At 45.6% G+C, this 19,542-nt stretch overlaps 1 protein-coding gene across 3 annotated transcripts in view; it reads right to left on the minus strand.

Moving 5' to 3' along the window:
* ARMH4 (armadillo like helical domain containing 4) overlaps nucleotides 1-19,542 on the minus strand; it is a 73,178-nt gene that overhangs the window by 41,694 nt on the left and 11,942 nt on the right. For all 3 annotated transcript variants that reach the window (XM_069783149.1, XM_069783147.1, XM_069783148.1), the window contains exon 5: nucleotides 5,001-5,252. In XM_069783149.1, coding sequence (XP_069639250.1) covers nucleotides 5,001-5,252 — 252 coding nt within the window. The remainder of the gene's footprint in view (nucleotides 1-5,000; nucleotides 5,253-19,542) is intronic.

Raw genomic sequence — 19,542 nt, forward strand, 5'->3', positions numbered from 1 at the left:
ATCTTGGGACATGAATGATAGGCAAGTACTATGGCATTAACAAATAGCTTGGGAGGCTGGGGACATTTTCATGCTCTACCACGAAGTTCCCACACCAGTTCAACCTAAGTTGTTATGCCTTGGCTCATGGTTTGTAAAATAAGGATTCTCAGAGACTCTTGGAGAATAAATACTCTTAAGAAGTGAGAGAAGAGCACAGTCACAGTAGCCACCACCAACATAGAACTAGAGGGCCTTGATCTCCATGGAGGTGTACAACTAAGACCATCTACTTTAACATTCATGAGGAATAGCTAAAGGACCCAGAAACTGTTCACTAGGTTTGAACCCACCTAGACCAACTACAGTTCTCCTTGTACTGCATAAACACAAAAGAGGTAGAAGGGAAAAATTATGTATTTTTATTCATTCCCAGAAAGCCCAAGCTTCCTGCCCCTCTGATGCTCTCCAACCAGTTAGTGTTCACCTACCACACACCACCTACACACAAATCAAGAAACAAGTAGAGAAAGGTCAAAGTCATCTCACACATAATGCAGAGAAGTCCCAAAGTACTGCCATGTCCTTCACTGGCAACCTCTGGAGACAAAGTATTTGGACAGGGCACCAAAAGAGACCCTTTATATTCAGACGTTCCTTCTCCAGAGCTGCAGGCCATCAGAACAACTTTTGGAGGATCAAATTCTATTTCATAAAGGCACAGATGACATCATCTTCTGCTTTACTTTTTTGTCTAAATATTGCTGGTTAGAGAGTCAGCTGATGGACTGTAAAACTGACAGCCTCATTACTGGCGCTTATAAATTGCCTTTGCTCAGCTGGAGTTAATGTAGGACCATCTGACTTCCCAGAATTGACATTTTTAATGATTCTGTTTCCCCAGCACTTTCTCATTGACCACTACAAAAATCCAAACTGTCTCTTGCTCTGCCAAGCTGTTTGTGGATCAAGTTACTTGCCCTCTAGGGATTTGCCATGTGTCAGCCATGAGACTGAGCAAACTCAGTAATAACTGACCTGAGAATAGCTACTCTAATACTTCTGGGCTCTTCTGTACTACAGATTTTAGCATTAAATGTCAAAATTCTGAAAGCCAGAGGACAGATGCATCCCCAGGAGAAGGACATATGTGCAAAGTATTTTTAAAATGGAAAATGCCAACTGTAAAATTTTGGTGCTTAGATGGTGTACCCTCATCTTGTACTCTGTTGGTACCATTATCTTTCTCCAGGTCTTCCTCTCCCATGCTGTATCCCAGGTCAAGCAGAACAACTTCTCCTTCTACACCATGTTTCACTCGCACAAGATGGGAAATTCTTCACACCTCAGCGCCATTTGGTGAAGGAAGGGAACGCGCAAAGACGCGCGCAGTGGGCTGAGGCAGGCGTGAGCACAGTGCCCCTGACCCAGCTGCATTCAGAACTGCAGGTCCCTCCTCCAGGGCCTGCATGTGGGGACATCCAGTGGTTACGAAGCCATCTTAAAATTAAAGTCAAGTTAACTTTAGTTTTAGAAGAAAAGCACTTTAAGGAAATGGATCTCAAAGAGGTAGCTTTAGAAGAAAAGCACTTGGAGAAAAAAGGGTTTCAAAGAGAGAGAGTCCATGCACACGTCCAGCAGATCTAAAGCTTTACAAGCCCTTCACGGTGAGTCCGGTTTCTCCAGGCGCTCCAGCAGAACAATGTGGGCAGCTCTTCTGGCCTCCTGCCAGGTTTGGGGGATTTCTTCTGTTCTTAACAATCCACTGCCTCCTGACACAAGCTGTACACTTTTTCCACCCTTCCTGTTCTCCCTAATACACCCCATGAAGAAATACGTAACCAGGACCAGGTACGAACACAGGTATGGACACAGCAGTAGCCCAGCGTGTGCCCACATACCCAGGGCTGGGGAACCAGAGCAGAAACTCCCACCTGCCACCAACTGGGAAGAGGGGAATGGCTACAATATTGCAGCATCATCTCAGGGAAAAGGACCCCAGCACCACCACAGAGATGTGACAGCATCTCCCATTGCCCATGCACACCCGGCAAATGAACGCCTCGAACACCTGGCTCCTCGCTTGGCCTCAGATTTTCAGTGTGAGCTCATGCATGTCCTTGGTTTTCTTTATGCCTCTAAAACATAAATAAATTCCCTTCCTCTTAGAAGCACTGTGGGCATCAGCACATTGTAGATGGGGAAGGAAACAACATCAAAGAGCCATTAAGGATGTCTAGACAGAAAAAGAATAAAAGGCTCTTTACATAAGGGTTTACCTGGTGGAATAAAAGGGGTGAGTCATAAGCAGAGGAATTGATCCCACCGTGTCCCCTCTTTTCTTGCTGAAGTCCCATCTAAATCCTAAAGATGAACTCAGCTCAGCCACAGCCTCATCCTCTCCCTCACAGCTGCTTGCACAGACTGCAACAGCTTAAAAAGAAAAGGCTATCCAAACCATTTGGACCTGGTGACACATAACCCAGCCAGGCACTTCCAGAGAATGCAGAAATTCATGTTCGCCCAGTCCTTCAGGTGCCCGGACTCGGTGCTCTGCAGCTGACCCAACTTGATAGACTTCACAGAGGGCTCCTCCAATTTGCATGAGGGTCAATAAAACACAAGTTAGGGACAATAATCCCACTTTTTGCCACACAGCCCATTTATTCCATGTCTGAAATTTTTGGAAGGATGACCTTTCCAGGGTCTAAGAAAGAGAGAAGGTGGTGGAGGATGAAGGCTGCAGGATGATGCATTATTAAACGTCAGAAACTGAAACAGACCCATATGTTCAGAAGCAGATCTCTGGAAGCGATACTGCAAAGTGCATCCTCCAGCATGGCTCTGTGCTAGAGCAAGAACCCCTCATGAGAGGTCCAATTACACAAGGAATGTTAAAGCTACATATTGTTTCATAGCCAAGGCCTGCTTATTTTTTGTGCAGGATTATTAAGCCTTTCCAGCCAGAGAGGTTTACTGCACACCAGGGACAGCTTCAGCCTCTGGTCACTGTTTTCTCACCTGCCTCATTTACCAATAGGTATCTCCTACCCTGAGCCTCTTCCTCCAGCATTGAAGGTGGCAGGGCTGGAAATGCAGCCATGACTCCAGTTCAGACCTGCATCAGCTATGAACAGAGCTGTGCCTGATGACTTTTGCAGAACGATCTCCTCCATAGCCCCAAAGTTCATGGCAACAGACTGTCATATACAACAGCACCTTCAGCACTCTGTTCTGGGAATAGGACTCCCAACAGAGCCCTCCGGGGACACAACCCAGATGACGTGGCATCAGCCACCCTAGCTGGGATGGTTAAATCTACCAAGATCCTTGAAGAGATATCAGTGCCATCTTGGTGTGTGGGGACACACCTCGGAGCTTGCAAAACGCTGCCGCTCTTGAACACACTACAAAGCACTGGCACCCTTAGCCAGTATTGGCTGATACAGCAAAGCTCTGCCAAGCCATCCATCCTCGTACTTACAATCCTGAACCAGACAAGTAGCTTTAGATGGTTAACAGCTTAATGCTACCTTCTCACTATTGCTAGCAGTCATACAGAGCTCAGCAAGCCAGCCCACTGCACCCCTGAGTGCAGCAAATATGCTGCTCCTCTCTCGTTTTCTCTGAAGACACCACAAAGATCCTGCACCAAGGAACAGAGTAAGGTAAGAACACAAAGCTGCTGATGCGATTCCCATCATAACCTTATGTTTCTTACACACCTTTCCTCTGAGCACTGTCACGTACCTCTTTAATCCAGCTTGCCAATGCCAACCCAGAAAGCCTTAAAGACTTAGAATTATTCCCCTCACACAGCTCTTGTCCAGCCTGATGGGATAACAGGACACGTGAAACAGATCTGACATGGTAACCATCCAGTACTATGTTTTTCAAGCAAGAGTTAGTGGGACAGGGAGATATCAGACCTGATGCAAACTCAATTTGCCCTCAAAGAGCAACCCTCCCACGGAGTTCTTGAAAGATGCTCTTTGATTCAATTCAAAGGAAGCTAACAACGCTAAAGCAGGCTAGAAACAGCACTACAGGGGGAGAACCGCCCGGTTGAATCAGAATTAAACATCATGGGGAAGTGATAGTTCTTATAACAATATATAAAAGAGTTTTGGGGTTTCTTTATTTGATAAGCTTCTCAAAACAGCTAGTTCTCTAATAGTCACACACAGACACCTTCTGTATAGATGTGGTTCAGCTCCCACCAATTCACCTGAAAGGTTCCCACTGCTTTTGACGGGGCTTGGCTTGGAAATTGAGTGTGCTGGGAAATGATCCCAGTGCCCTTAGCCAAGCTGGCCAAGTTCCCTTCCAAACTCTACCTTGTCCCACACCAGCTTTGACTTGTATCAGATGGACATCACACATACAGACACTGATAAGATATTTGTAGGTGGAATAAATTAGTCCAGTCATTAAACACAGGGCCTATATGTACAGTGGGAATAAACTGCATAAAGCTTTACAGAGGCTTTGCAGGTTTGTCTTGCTTAACACTGCCAGCATAGGGTCCCATACCTGGAACATACACCCTTTAAAAATGCCAGAAAAGTGGCACTTTGAAAAAAGCTGCTGAAGTAGCAAACAGGCTGATGAGCATCAACCCACCTACCCTGCTCGCTTTGTCCTCACAGGATTTATATCCCTGCACAAACCCATCTCAGGCAAGGGGAACTGAAATTTCCCCAGGAATCTCACCTGAGAAGTTATTTATTTGTCCACCCTTGGAGCAAGACGACACTAAGCTCTGGGAATGAAGGAGCAGGTCTGGAGTATTCAGAGCAGCTCTCCCCAAAATGAAAACTCAGGTCACACTGCCTGAGACCCATCCCAGTTCAACCAGTTGTCACTGGTGGATGGGGTTTCCTCAGAAATGAACCTGCTCTGTGTTTAGCTTGAGAGCCAACCCGTGAGACTTCCCAGCATGAGGGACGGTCCCACGCAAAGTGAAGAGCAGAAGACATGTCCTCTGTAAGGCTAAAGGAAGAAGGGGCTTTTTCTCTTACCCAGACCCTGGTTCTGCTGCTCCCACTCGATGGTGTCAGGGACCTGGTAGGATACCCCAGCCAGCTGGGCCACAGGGTTTTCCAGGCCAGCTATGGGCTCCTGGGAGGTCTCGCCTGGAAGCGTGAAACCTGGCAGCTCTGTGTCACCCTCCATGCTTTCATCCATCAAGTCTATGTCTTTGTCCTCCTCATCTTCCTCTTCCTCCTCTTCTTCTTCCTCCTCCTCTTCATCCTCTTCCTCTTCCTCACCCTCTGGCCAGGGAGACACAAAAGCAACATTAGGAAAGATCCCACAAGACAGAAGGTTCATACATGTCTATAAGTGAGCACCAAGACAGCCAACTGATACCACTTCTCCAAAGGCAGACCTCATACCTGTTTTCTAACAAGAAAGACTCCCAAAAGGGTTAATTTGGAAGTTACCAAGTAACAATGAGATGTTGTCTTAGACCGTCAAATGCATTAGTGGGAAATACTGTTATTTTGCCTCCTAATAGCGGAATACAAGCAAGCATGTATACGTGTACAAATACCTGAGTATATATAACTATAGTCCTCTCCGCTCAACTAATTTCAGCTCAAGTGAGAACTATTTCCCTGATTTCCAATCTTGGAGGCAGCAATAAGTTGGTTCTATTTTTAACTTTTATTAAGCCTTTCACAGCTCTGGAAAGGACATGCACCGCTTTCCTGCCCAATTAGACTGATATGGTCCCCTCTCCAGAAAAAGCATCTCGCTTTGATGCGTGCTGGCAGATCAGCTCTTGGGTGCGGGACAATAGCGGTGATGGCAGCGATTCTCAGCAGGTTTATACCAGCAGTCCCATCACAATGGATTTACACCAGACAAAGATATGACCAAGGAAGACTTAACTAAGCACTGGAAAGATGGCAGCACAGCCAACGCTTCACGTGAGAGCAGGTAAATGTGACGCCAAGGAAATCCTTGCAGATTCTCCACTAGAGCAGATACCCATCTTATTCCAAAGCTGACTGTACTGTTAACACATAGAGAGGTAAATATTTAAGCCATATGTCATTGCTAGAATCTAAAACGGCAACACAAGAATGACCATACAGGATCAAACCAACGGTCCTTTCTGCCCACATCCTATTTCTGACGACAAGTAGCTGCAAATGCTGAAGAAAGACTAGGGCAAGGCACACACAGAACCAGTCTTCCCACAGTCTCTCCTCCTAGCTTTTAGTTATCAAAGACTCAGGGAATTCCTGAGCCAGAATTTGTATCCGAGCTGTTTAATAGCTACTAATGGATCCACCCACCATGAAAAGATAGTATCTGGAATAATGACATGATGGTTAGTTTTTCAAAGCTGGAAACTAAAACATAATATTTATGCACTTTATCTAATTTACATGAAGCTCTGCTCAGCCTTGTAGAAAAACTCCCTCCTGAGGTACTCAGACTGGGACAGCTCATCACCCTGCATCTGAGCAGCTGGTTTAGCCGCGGGTCTAAGACCATGTTAAAAACTAATGATCTAGCAAAATCAACACCTGTTATCTAGATATCCCTTTATTTCTGTTGGAGTTGTACCTCATATAGGTTACAGACACTGCAATAAGATGGAGCAGCTGTGGTAGGACACCTGCACATATCATACCTGCTGTAAGTAAAGCAGATGATGCTTCACTCTTCTTTCTGCTGTGGGATGCAATGGCACTCCAGCACAGCTGTTCAACAAAATACTCAAGAAACAAACTGGGGAACTTTGGGGAAGCTATTTAGTTGGTGGCTATCCAACTTGAATTAACTTGGGGAAGCTGGCCTCCTTCCTTTGGCCTCTATTCCAGATTGGAATACCTAGAGAAATCAGTGCACATTATAAAAACATGGCATTCACTGTGCTGTTACAGGGCATCTCCTTTCCTTCTAATTCAAGGATTTGCTTTAAAACACTGCATGTTTTTTCCAGCTCACCAGACAAGACAATCCTGCTTGCCACCTTTCAATTCTAGCCCTGCATTTCATACAAATGAGCTGCTGTTTGAATTTAGCTGCATCATCCTGCTATAGCATGGCTTTCAGTACCTGGAAAGGAATGATCACTCCTGTAAAAATTATACCATACAGAGCATCTAATGGAGCTTACAGGGATGTAGTTAGCTCCTTAAATTCCCATTATGTTTTATAGGCAGTTTCTGTCTTATAATGGGCCCGTCATTTCAAATCAATGTAAGAATTTTCTCTATCAAACTGCATGTTTTCATACAAAATACACAGCTTCTGTAAACCTGAGAATGGCACCTGGAGAGTGCTTGCAGGAAACCTGCAAAGACAAGTTAATGTAGGTCTTTTGCCTCTGCTGAGAGCAACACAGCTATAAACATTTCCAAACTTTAATAGCAAAGACACTAAACAGCTAGCACACCAAAGAGGAACATGAAGAGAGGTTTTCCCTAGATGCACTGGGTGAAAAAGCAGCCAAGAGAAAACAGGGATCTGATTTTTATGGCTGAAAAACTAGTTTGGGACAAGGTTTTTAGAAGCTTCTTGTGATTTTAGCAAGCCAAATCAAAGACACCTGCCAGGATCTAGTTTGAAGCAGCAGATAGCCATCTCTGTACCTCCGAGGTCTAGCAGGCAGCCAAGCTGAACACCCAAATTGAAAGTGCTGAGACTACTTATCACATCTGATCATCACCAAAGTACATCAATCATCACGCAGCCACAGCATAAAGCTGTGAATAATGTAGTCCTGGTAGCACAACTGCTGCAAGGGGGAAAAGAAAAGGCTCTTAACTTTTTTCCTCCTCCTCTCTAGCTCATTCCTACTTCTGAAAACAGCTTTTTAAGCCCCCATCCCAAAATGCCAACAGCTTGCCTTGCTGCAAGGTGCAGTGCAGAGCACCACTTGGTGGTCACAAGGAGGAAGCTACACTTTAAAAAAATCACAGACTTCACAAATGTTGGATTTCAGAAGCAGAGGTGCAAGAGGAGTCCAGCAGCCGTGGGCAGGCTGCACATAACGCTTGGTAGTCTCATAAGATGGAAAATGGAAGCAAGCACATCAGAATGTTCACACAGCTGAACCTCAAGCTGGAGTTTTGTGCTTCACATAAGAGCCTTTTACAAAAATCACATTTTCCCTCCTAAATTGGCACTTTTTTGGCCTTTTGGAGGCCTCAGCAGCAGCTTGAAAGAAAAGAAACAGAAGAGACTGAAAGTAGCAAGGACTGAAAGTGCAAAGCCCAGCAGATTCAGAAGGTATTCGGATTTTCATGTGCATTTGCAGCCCATTGTGAACTATTTTGTGTATCATAGAATCATTTAGGTTGGAAAAGACCCTTAAGATCATCGAGTCCAACCGTAAACCTCACACTGCCAACTCCACCACTAAACCATGTCCCTAAGCACCATGTCTACACATCTTTTAAATACCTCCAGGGATGGTGCCTCAACCACTTCCCTGGGCAGCCTGTTCCAGTGCTCGATAACCCTTTCAATAAAGAAATTTTGCCTAATATTCAATCTAAACCTCCCCTGGTGCAACTTGAGGCTGTTTCCTCTCATCCTATCACTTTTTACCTGGGAAAAGAGACCGATCCCCACCTTGCTACAGCCTCCTCTCAGGTAGCTGTAGAGAGCGATAAGGTCTCCCCCCCTCAGCCTCCTGTTCTCCAGACTAAACAACCTCAGCTCCCTCAAACTGTATATACTCTTCAGTTTTGGCTAAGGTTCATCTGACAAAAAAGGAGAACATATAATGAAATGCTAGTGCCTTATGGTCAAGGCACTAGCCTCCAACCAAAAAAAAAATGCAGGTATAAATTTTGCTTGGCCACAGACATGAATCTAGGAACACTTCTGAATGCCTGACAGTGGTCAAAAGTGCCCCTTGCTCGCTGAAGCACAGGTACCCAGCACCTATAGCAGTTTCAGCTATGAGCCATCCTTGCTCTATAGATCTTCTTATGTTACATATAAGCTGATCCTGTTATTCTATTTGCATGCACCGAATCCTAGCTCTTGCTTGTGATGTGCCACGTGGACCTGTCAAGGAGGGATGGTATCCTGTCTTGTCTCCCAGTAACACCAGGAGTTTTCAGCACTGAAAAACACTTACAGCCCAAGCAGACGTTCGTATTTTCTACTGCAGTTGTAGTTATACAACAGTAGTTTAGGGCAGTTAAAGTCTCATCGCCAAGAGTGAAGAAATCCAAAATCTGCCACTCTTGGACAGACTAAATAAGCACTGTATTCTGTAAAGCAGGCTCTGTTTTGCCTTCATTGAAACAGAAAAGCAAAAAAACCCAAGAAAATTAACACCTTCCTGCTGTGACTACTGTACAACCTAAGAAAGACGGAGCAGCAGGAATCCCCAGGAAAATGAGATTCTCAGTTCATGTGTCAAAGATTTTAGTTTTGAAGGACTTGACAACCTTGTAACAGGCATTCAAATTTTCAGATTTGGAGGAGCTATAGGAGAGCACCAAGAAAACAAGTCTAAGACAAAATAACAAATTTTTAGCAGAGTTTTGGGGGGTTCCCAGCTTTATTAGTAGTCACCAGAAACAGCAATGGTTGGGCTTTATCATGGGACTCTGTAGTGATCTATTAGCAACACTGGTGATATCCACAGGATGGGATTTGCTATTTCAAGGTGGCAAAATCTCCCTACGCTTGCTTCAAAAAAAGGTTTTTCATTACAAAACTGTACATATCCATGATAACTTTCATGGCTCAGCAGAGAAATACGAGACCACCTCACACCTCCTTCTTGAGGCATTTCCCTGACCCAGCAGGAACCTGGGTTACTGAAGCAGCCGGACAACAGCCATCATCCCGCAAGTAAAAACCTCAGCCCGCGATGGGAGCAGGGCCCTCGCAAATCAACTGCAAAGAGGGACCTTGGCACCTCCAGACCACGCCATGCTGCAGAAAAAAGGACCACAGGGTCAGCTCTTCCTCCTGGCAACTCAAAGTACCAACAACCCATTCCTCATAGATCACTTTAGTCGGGCTTCATGCTTCTCTATGGGCTTCACGCAGCTGCAGAAAGCCACACTCCTCCCGAGCAGGAGGAAACCTGAATTACTTGCAGCGCTGCTATGAGATGGGTGCAATCACTGCCGTCAGCAACGTGCTACAAACAGGCTGCGACGGCAATGAAGAAAGGGGTTTTGGTATAACGGTATGTAGTAAGCTGGAGCTGAAGCCACTGTTGTCATAACCTTGCTCAAGGCAATGGAGTTAGTTCAGGGCCTCTGTTTGCAGTTGAAGAAACCTTCACCGAAGCAGGATGTTTCTATCTTTAGATATTTTCCATTAATGTCTGCAAACACTTTTACTCCTCAGAAGATTCAAGAAACCATCATTTGTCAGGTTTAGCACACAAGAGAAACATCTTGCTGTGCCCTGAGCAGCAAGAGCAGCAAGGTGATAGATTCACTCACAGTCACAAACTGAATTCAAATTGAAAAAAAAAACAAACCCAAACTAAAAAGGAGGTTGCAGGACAAAACCTGGAGTTTTCATTTTCTCTGTCCTTTCCCTTTCCAGCCTCCCTCACACCAAACTCAGAGGACAATGATGTCTAGACAGTAACGCAGAGCATTGTTATATTTCACAATCGTCTAAGCTGTGATTTTATATGGTACCCAGCACTGTAGGGTCTGAGTGCCAAGTAAGTTGTGATTAACCAGCAGCCAGCGCTAATAGGTTTCCAGTGGTGAGCCCGCTCTTCACATGACTTCAGGGAGGTGAAGTATGCCAAGACCTCTCCTGTACGAGCACTGAGCGATGGCTGCAGAGAGCGCAGATCTAGAACCCACCTGCGTAACGTGCCCATGAAGGAAAGGAGAGCACTATGGAGCACGATGACCCCTGCCTGCGCTATGACACACACTGGGGGGACACACCACTGAGAAAAATTCTATTTTTCAAGAAGTTTCTTTTCCTCCTGTGTGTACTGGAGCCACTCACAAAGGAACAGCGCAGCAGGGTCACACCGAAGTTTCTCATCCACCATGCATCCCGTGGCTTATCTTCTACTCCCATCCACTTCACACCCATACGGCAGCACTGGTCCTCGGTCACCCATGTGCACATACAGTATAGGAAGCAGAGGAGTGTAAATAATGACAGGATTAGGGATGGGGGGGTCTATGACTACCTTCTCATGCCAGAACAGGAAGAATAGGCATTAAGAAGTCTCTGCCAAATGCTTTCTCCCCGTGAGGTTCATTTTCTGCATTGCTTTTATGATCACAGCTGACTGTCAAGGCAGGAAGACCTTTCTAGGACAACCCTCTTTTATTACTAATCTGCTGCTTTCATGTGACTAGCAATAACGTCACCATCCGATATCTCCAAAATGCTGCCAAGAACAATTGCTTGGGACAGCTTGGAAGGAGATGGCTGGTAGGAACGTAGATGGGCTCTCCTCACGTGCAGACAGCTTTCTGGGCAGAGTACTGCACTGTGATGGGTCGCGATACCTGAGCAAGCAGTGGGCATAGAAGCTATGCAAAATCAGCAGGGTAAAACCCTCATATTGATGAGTTCAGCTAAACCCAGCCATGTTCACTGCAAAACTATCTGGGGTATTTGCAGACTGCGTTGCATGAATGAAGTCTTAAATGCTTTGCTCTGGAAGGGGAGCCAAATCAAGCATGGCCTCTCATGTGAAGTATCAGCATCTGGCCTATTGCACAGAGCCAAGGAAAGAGACTATTGGAAAGAACGCATCTGTTGGGTGGGATCTTATCACACAAAGCAAGATGACCTAACCCTACCCATATCAGTTTCAAGAGAAAAGGAAATTCCATGTCCAAAGCTTTTCTGTAACAGAAGAAAATCCTTGCTCCATCTAGGAGAGGGAACGTACCTCTGGCAGCAGAGCTGAGCTGATGCTTTTTTTGGGAGCCTCTGCTTGCCAAAGCCCAAGCGCTGCAGAAACCATGTCCCAGCAGAGGGCTCTTCGACATTGCAAAGACAGCACAAGGAGAGATTTGGATTCTGATCCTAACCTACTTCCCCCCTCCCTGCCAAATCTGAGGGGATTCACACTTGCTTTTTCAGTCCTGGCTCATCGCTTGTCACAGGGGATACGAGGCACCGAAGAGCTTTTGAAAAAAAAAAAAAAAAAAAGGAAAAAAAAAGGCAAAAGATATTCAGCAGGGACCACGGGTCTGATTCTGTATTAAGACCAGAAACAATCATTCCTAAGAGCTGCATTTCCAGCAGCATTCACCACAAAATTGCTTTCACACCGGGCCAGGCTAGAGAGTCAGTTTAGCAACACAAGGCTATTTTAAAGGCAAAAAACCAGAATGCTGCAGAATACACAGTATGGACTATACCAAGTTTGCTCTCTCGTTTGCTGCAGAACAGCTCTTCTAATCTGAGGTATGCAGCTGTTGAACTAACCAGTATAAAAATCAAGACAAAAAAAGAGGTGATTTAAGAAGTGAGGGCATTCAAATCAGTCCAGATTTAACGATCATGACCTGTAAGTAGACAGGGCAGAACAAGAGAGATGAAGGCAGTTCACTTCTCTCAACAAAATGCTTTCACGTGGAAAAGGGCTGTGGGCATGTGTCCTGGTTTCAGCTGGGACAGGGTTAATTTTCTTTCTAGTAGCTGGTATACTGTTATGTTTTGGGTTCAGTATGAGAAGAATGTTGATAACACACTGATGTTTTCAGTTGCTGCTAAGCAGTGTTTATACCAAGTCAAAGATTTTTCAGCCTCTCATGCCCAGACAACAAGAAGGCTGGAGGGGCACTAGGAGTTGGGAGGGGACACAGCCAGGACAGCTGACCCAAACTGGCCAAAGGGGTATTCCATACCATGTGACATCATGCCCAGTATATAAACTGGGGGGAGTTGACCAGGGGTGGATGGATCGCTGCTCAGGAACTGACTGGGCATCGGTCGGCAAGTGGCGAGCAATTGCATTGTGCATCACTTGTTTTGTATGTTCCAATGCTTTTGTTATTATTATTGTAATTTTATTATTATCATTATTATTTTCTTCTTTTCTGTCCTATTAAACTGTTTTTATCTCAACCCACGAGTTTTCCTGTTTTTCCCCTGATTCTCTCCCCTATGCCACTGGGTGGGGGAAGAGAGTGAGCAACTGCATGGTGCTTAGTTGCTGGCTGGGGTTAACAGCATGGGGTTTTTTTCCAATCACAAAAAAATAAACCCTAGCAGAGATGTTAATTCTACTTTTTCTTGCAAAAACCTGTTTGATGGTGTCTCTTCAGACCTATCCAATTCAACCACGCTGCCTGGGAAAGGAACAACCAACAGCCCAAGAGTTAAGAAAACATTTGATTTAAGCTTCATTTTCTAGACAAACCCAGCATGGATCCATCACAGATGACGTAGATTAGGGAAGGGTGGACCTGTTATTATGGGCAACAGCCTCCAGGGTACCAAGGTTTTAACTCAAGTCCTATCAGATGCCAAAAGGGAAGATGACTGCAAGCCCACTCAGCTCATCTCTAGTCAGAGCTCATGCTTCTTTTTAAGTCCTTGATCACCCTCCTGCAGCCTTCACTGTCCTTTGTCAAGGGCAGTGCTTCTTCCCAGGGTATTTTCATGAAGAGGTTCAGAACGACACTGCTGGCCTGTCCTTGCACCCACATGGCCTGAAGTATTGATGTCAGCCAGGAGGAAACACACCATGAGATCTCCGCCCGCATTTAAGGATAGCTTGTTATTTAAAAAAATAGTCTATGACTCTTCCCAGAAGAAAAGGTAAGAAGCCAGTGCTCTAGTCACTGCCTCCTGCATCAGATCGACAAGAGGGACAGCATCCCACCTGCACAAGGCAGGAATCAGAAATGAAAGAGCTAAACCAATTTGCAGGGTGGTTTGCCTTGGTCCTGATGCCCAAAGCTCCCAAGAGAAGCCCCATGAGCAACGCTATCCCACCCACACCAAAGTACCCTAGCCATCTGCAGCTCCAGAAGAAAACACTCCTTGCGGAGCCTTCAGAAGAAATTGCCACATACCTGCTTATCTGAATCCCCCTCGCTAGAGCTGCAAGGGTGAACTGCTTAATCCCCAGATTAAAACAAACAACAACTCATTAAAAACTTTCACCTACACAGTCCAATTATTTTTCAGTAACAACTGCAGGGGTTTTCTGTTGGTTTTGTTTAAGCTTGAAGATAAGCACGGGAAAGCTACAACATTAAAGTGATATTTAAGTAAACTCTAATTTTTTGGACAAATGAGAAGTCAAATACCATTAAAAAATTCAAGCATGGCCTGGCCAGAACAGAAACCAATGTGGGTCAGGCTAAGAAATGTCATCTAACCTGCTGGAGGCAGAACAGTGCCAGAATATCACAAAGAACAAAGTTCTTACAGAAGTGTCATTCCCCTCCCCAAAAACCAAGAGTAAAACAACTGTGCAGCTCACCTCCACCCAGAGAGCAGCTGGGCAGGCACATGCCGCTTCCCAGACATCTGGGAAAGACGATGCAATGATGCTTTAAGCCATTCCAAGAGATTCTTGCAAGAGTTGCTGTTAAAGACCATAAAGCACAGCAGATAAGGTATTTGAGAGATAAAGCCCTAGAGCACATCATTTGGTATAGCCAGCCACTTGAGAGATCGTGTGGTTTTAGTTTTGTTAGAGCTGCTAGCGCATCCGTAGCAGAGCAGGGTGGCTGGATCACATTCTGCCTCCCTTCGCAGGGAAGCACTGACAAGGCTGAGCTCAGCACATAGGCTGCATGCAGCAGGAGTTTCCTCCTCTTCTTAGCAAGCCTTTAATTAGCCTCACACCCTCTTCGCTGTTCACCCACAAGCTCCTAACTCATTAAGGGCTTGATCACCCTCCTCACCCCTCCTTCAACTCCCAGGTGGATTTCATTAAACAAAACAAGTCACCACCAGATTAAGCAGCAGAGATGTTGTCTTCAGTCAAACACTTTCAGGAAAAGAAATTTAAAAAGCTTGGGTTTGATGCAAAATTGTCACACCTTTTTTTTTTTAACAGTTTTCTGCTACAAAAGAGGAGAATCAAGGATGAACTACCATCTACTGTGAAGAACATGGAGGTCAACCTGCACCAGAGGGATAGCAGTTCCCATTTCAGTGGCAGCAATAAATTGGAAGCAAGACAAAAGTGTGTACCAAGAACATTTAATAATTAATTCATTTTGCTTGTGCTTTGTTTTAAATCTTCTGTTCCTTGCCAATTTAGCTGATATCCAAAGACCCAGTGAGGAATTATAGTATCAGGCTAGTTAACCATGCTGGGCTAAGTGCCTGTCTTATTTACACCCCTGCAACCTCATTTAAATTTTTAATGGGGTTGCAGAGATTTAATGAGGCAGCTCTTAATCCATACAGTCAGGTCCAAATAGCAAGCCCAGTCAGAGCCTTGATTTCCAGCAAAAATACTCTTCACATCCAAAAAAAGAAGGATCCTTGTACTGTGACACAGCTCAGAAGAAAAATGCAGGGAGAATTTGAAGGGTCTTTTATAAAGTTATGTAAATGGCTACAAGTTCTGAAGTATTTTCTGAAAAAAAGGCAACCACTGCCTTCACTTCTGAAGTATGACAGCAGCTTAGATGACTGTACAAGAAGAACAAGATGCAGGGGAAGCAGGGGAAAGAGGCATAGAATAGAGAAGACGACTAGGAGAGCTTGTCTTACTGAAATTAGTTAAGCTATGGTTTTCTTCAAACGGTAAACTTGAGTACACAGGTCAGCAAAGAGCAACAGGAACTGTTTAAACCCAAAGACTAGAGGATATTGTTAAAATATCATTAATATGTTAAGGTCAGAAAGTCTAAAGCTTCATACTGGTGCCGTTCTGGAACAGCCTTTAACACAGCAGATGAAGCAAACACAGTGAAGCCCACAGCCAAGCTTCAGAGGGGAGGTGTCCCATGACTGCAGGACACTGGATGTGTTGATCCCAAGGACAGTGCCAGCCACATTTCAGCATCATTGAGGGGCTTCTCTACAGTCAAATACCGCATTACGTGGGGACACACCAGCTACCCAGGCAGAGTACTGGAAAGGGCGCTGTGCTGTCCTCAGCAGCAGATACCCAACTGCCTTTCCAACCCCTCCACCCTAAAGCCCAGGATCCCACCAGCTGCTTGTTGAGAGCCAGCCTGATTAATCAGGAACACTTCACAGTCAAGAGCTGCACAGTGAAGATCTCCTCCCTCTAGAGCAGCTGAGTTTATGTTGCCCATTTTCACAGAGCTATTGACTGTTCCTGACACTGTACCACAGGTAGAGCATCTCCTGCTTTCACAAGAGCTCTAAGCACCCTCCACATCCAGCAACCTACATGACAGCCAAACTGTGTAAGCAGCTCACCCCCAGCAGCAACAGCTTGAAGCAAGCTTAGATGACCAAGCAGGAACCAGCCTTAGGGCTTACACAGTGTTGCAGAACAGTTTTGGATGTGGGGGGGTAAGGGGTACACACAAAAAAATAGGCACATCAGAAACACCAACACTTTTTATTTCTCATCAAAACACCTATGGGAGAGTAGCAAGAGCTGGATTATTTGTGGTGATTTTGAGATGAAGGGAAGAACAAGTAAACAGTCTCTAAATCCTATGTTAACACTGAAGCAGGCCACGGTAGAGCTTACTGAGCTGCAGGGAGTGGGTAGCATTGAGCTTAAACTGTTTTCCTGATGAGCCTGGACACAGTAAGGGCAGTATGTGGGGTCTATCAGCTGAAGGGCTCCTATGGACTTGTGGTTTGAAACACAGGTACATCAAGAGACAGCTGTTACTGCTGCATCTGGGCAGCCTTGGAAGCTAACACAGTGACATCTGCCTTACATGTCAGAAAAGATTAATCTTAGCATGGTTTGATGAATGCTGAGACATCTTCCCATTCTATCCCACATACCTTGCTCCACAATCACCATCTCCAGCCATTTCAGCCAAATTTTTGCTGTCCAGGCAGGGTGGTGGCACACAGAAAAAAACAAACCTTGAGACTGTATTGACAAATACAGACCCACCCTCACCAACAGCCACAGGCCATGGTGCTGTAAGCTGTTCAAACTGAACCGGCTTGTGACCCAGGCTGCGATGGGTGAGGCATCACTCTCGGCAGCAGGCTGGTTCTGTACCAACCGCTCATTTAGGATTAGCGCATAAGGATAACGTGATCTTCAAGGTCCTCGTAGAAAGTGCACTAACTGGTCTTCTGCTTAGCCTCAGTGCATCCCTGGATCACATCCCTATGGAACAGTGACAGGAGCTACTTAAGGACCAGCGGGGGGAGCCAGCTGCGGTCGTGCTCTGTCCATCAGGTTTCAACTAAAAACTCCAAGGATCTTGCACAAGAGGGAACACTGCAACCTACCCACCACTTTGGAAAGTTATACCTGCCAAATGCTGCCATGCTTAAGGTGTGCAGCCACCTCTGCCAATACCTACCATGGCAGACATTACAGCAAAGGAAGCTAGTTCAAAAGGAATGTGGTTTCTTTCAAAAGAGCCACCTTTCAAAAATGTGTTGGGGGCCTTACACAGTGGTCCTGAGTGGGCAAGCTGAACTAGATTATATCCCTTTGGACCTAGAAGCCCTCCAGAGAAAGCTGCAGTCTTTAGCTTGCTAGCAAGACACCCAAATTCTAGGCAGAGGAGCAAAATATGTAATTTAGTCTCCCAGACAAGTAAGCCTCATCCTCTGCTGTGTCCTGTCCCCACATCCTATAATCCCATTATAGGATTTCTCTGGCTAGGAAGGGCAAGTAGAACCAGTCTCACTACAGATTCAAGGTAGGACAATATTTGTTAGCCAGCTAATCTCTCCAGAGTCCGCTAGAGAGGAGGATAAGCTTATCTGGAGACATAGTCAAAGCACCTCATGTTTGTCCATGCAATTTGATTTTTAAAACAGTTTTGCATCCAAGCCAGGTAGGTGAATATACTGATGCAATTAACCACAGGCAGTTTGGCACAGATGGTCCCCAAGAAACGGAGCTAGCTGAACAGCAGGGGTTTATATTTAATGATGAGCCAGGCCCTCAGTGAAGCAAGTCAGCAAGACCCCACGGAAGGCAGCAGAGACCAGCTGACCTCACTCAGCTCCCTGCACTTCTTCCACTGGTGAGGAAGGCACAGCCTCCCCACAAAGGGCCAGGATCCCTCATTAGGGACTCCAACATACGCCTGCAACAGCAGTGATGTCTGACCTTGCATCCCCCAAAAGTTTGAGCTCCCTGAGCTGGAGCTCAGTGTACACTTACAGGAAAGCATTCCCAAGCACCTTGTATCTGGCACCATCTAGATATTCTGAGAGCAAGCACTAGGAGCTGTAGTTTTGGGGGAGCAGAAAGCACACTTCCAAACACCACTCCACCATGAGGATGTGGTACCCCCTAATTGCCATTACACAGAGAAAGAGATATTAGAAATCAGAGTCACAGCTCAAAAGCTTCCTTTGTGCTTAATTGGGGCAGTAGCATCCCCAGGCAGAAAGCCTATTCCCAAGTGGTATTTGTCCCATTTTACACCATGTGGATTGGTGATCCCTAACACCAGGAAAAAGTCTGGCTCACTGCACTAAAGTCTACGTTGATCAGCAGAGATTTAGACCACAAAAGCTGTGCCAGTTGTCAAAACCACACAGCACACCAGAGAGCACCGTGTCCCTTGGATGACAGGCACCTGCAGAGCCATACCCCAGAGCCAAGAAACCCACAGCTTTCTAGCTGAAGTCATCATTTAGGAAAGCTGGTCCTAGCTACAGCCCACATTTGCCCTTAGAGGAGCTCAGAGCATATTCAAGAGCAGAGAAAACAGGCCTGTGGTTGCATAAGAGAACTCAGTAGGAACCCAGGAAAGTTGCAGCAGTCCTATGTCAGAGCAGAGAGGTTTTTTTAAATGCCTATGCACAAAGTCTCATTAAATACAGACCAATGCTCAGTTGAAACAGAAATCTCTTATCTTCCTGTGCAGAAAACCAGGCTTCTAAAGGAGATCCCAGAGGGCTCAGAAGCAGTTTAGCCTCCTGAATCATACTGCTCTGGCTAAGCAGAGACCTTATTTCCCAGCCTGAAAGATCAGGTTTTCCCCCCTTCTTCCCCTGCCACCACTCTCCCATCATCAGCACCACATCCTTGCTTTGCCAGATATATGCAACATTCATCCTGGCAAGGGGCGAGTGCTGTAGCTGAGAGCTGATGGCAGGCTTCAAAGCAAGCAGCAAGCCTGACAGAGGGCAGGAGCTGCAGCACCTCGCACATGCAGTGGGGAGGGCTCCCCGCTTCTGCTGCCCTCTAAACTTAACAGGAATGAGAGTTATTGCTTCATGCAGAGAAAAGATGCTGATTAGCTGTTGTCTATGGCACCCCACCTCCAATCAGAAGAAAAATACCATCTGGCATGCCACCCCTGGAGGGCTGCCAACCTTTGCAGTAAAATACAAATGCAAGAGAAGGTCAAGATAAAGGAAGGGGAGCGAAACAGGCAGAAAGATTAATCCCTGCCAGGTGGTGCCAGTCCAGACACTGGAGTACAAAACTGGACAGATGAGCAAGCAGATAGAGTTTAAGTAGGAAAAAAG

Source organism: Haliaeetus albicilla, chromosome 5, assembly GCF_947461875.1.
Source record: "Haliaeetus albicilla chromosome 5, bHalAlb1.1, whole genome shotgun sequence".
NCBI lineage: Eukaryota > Metazoa > Chordata > Aves > Accipitriformes > Accipitridae > Haliaeetus > Haliaeetus albicilla.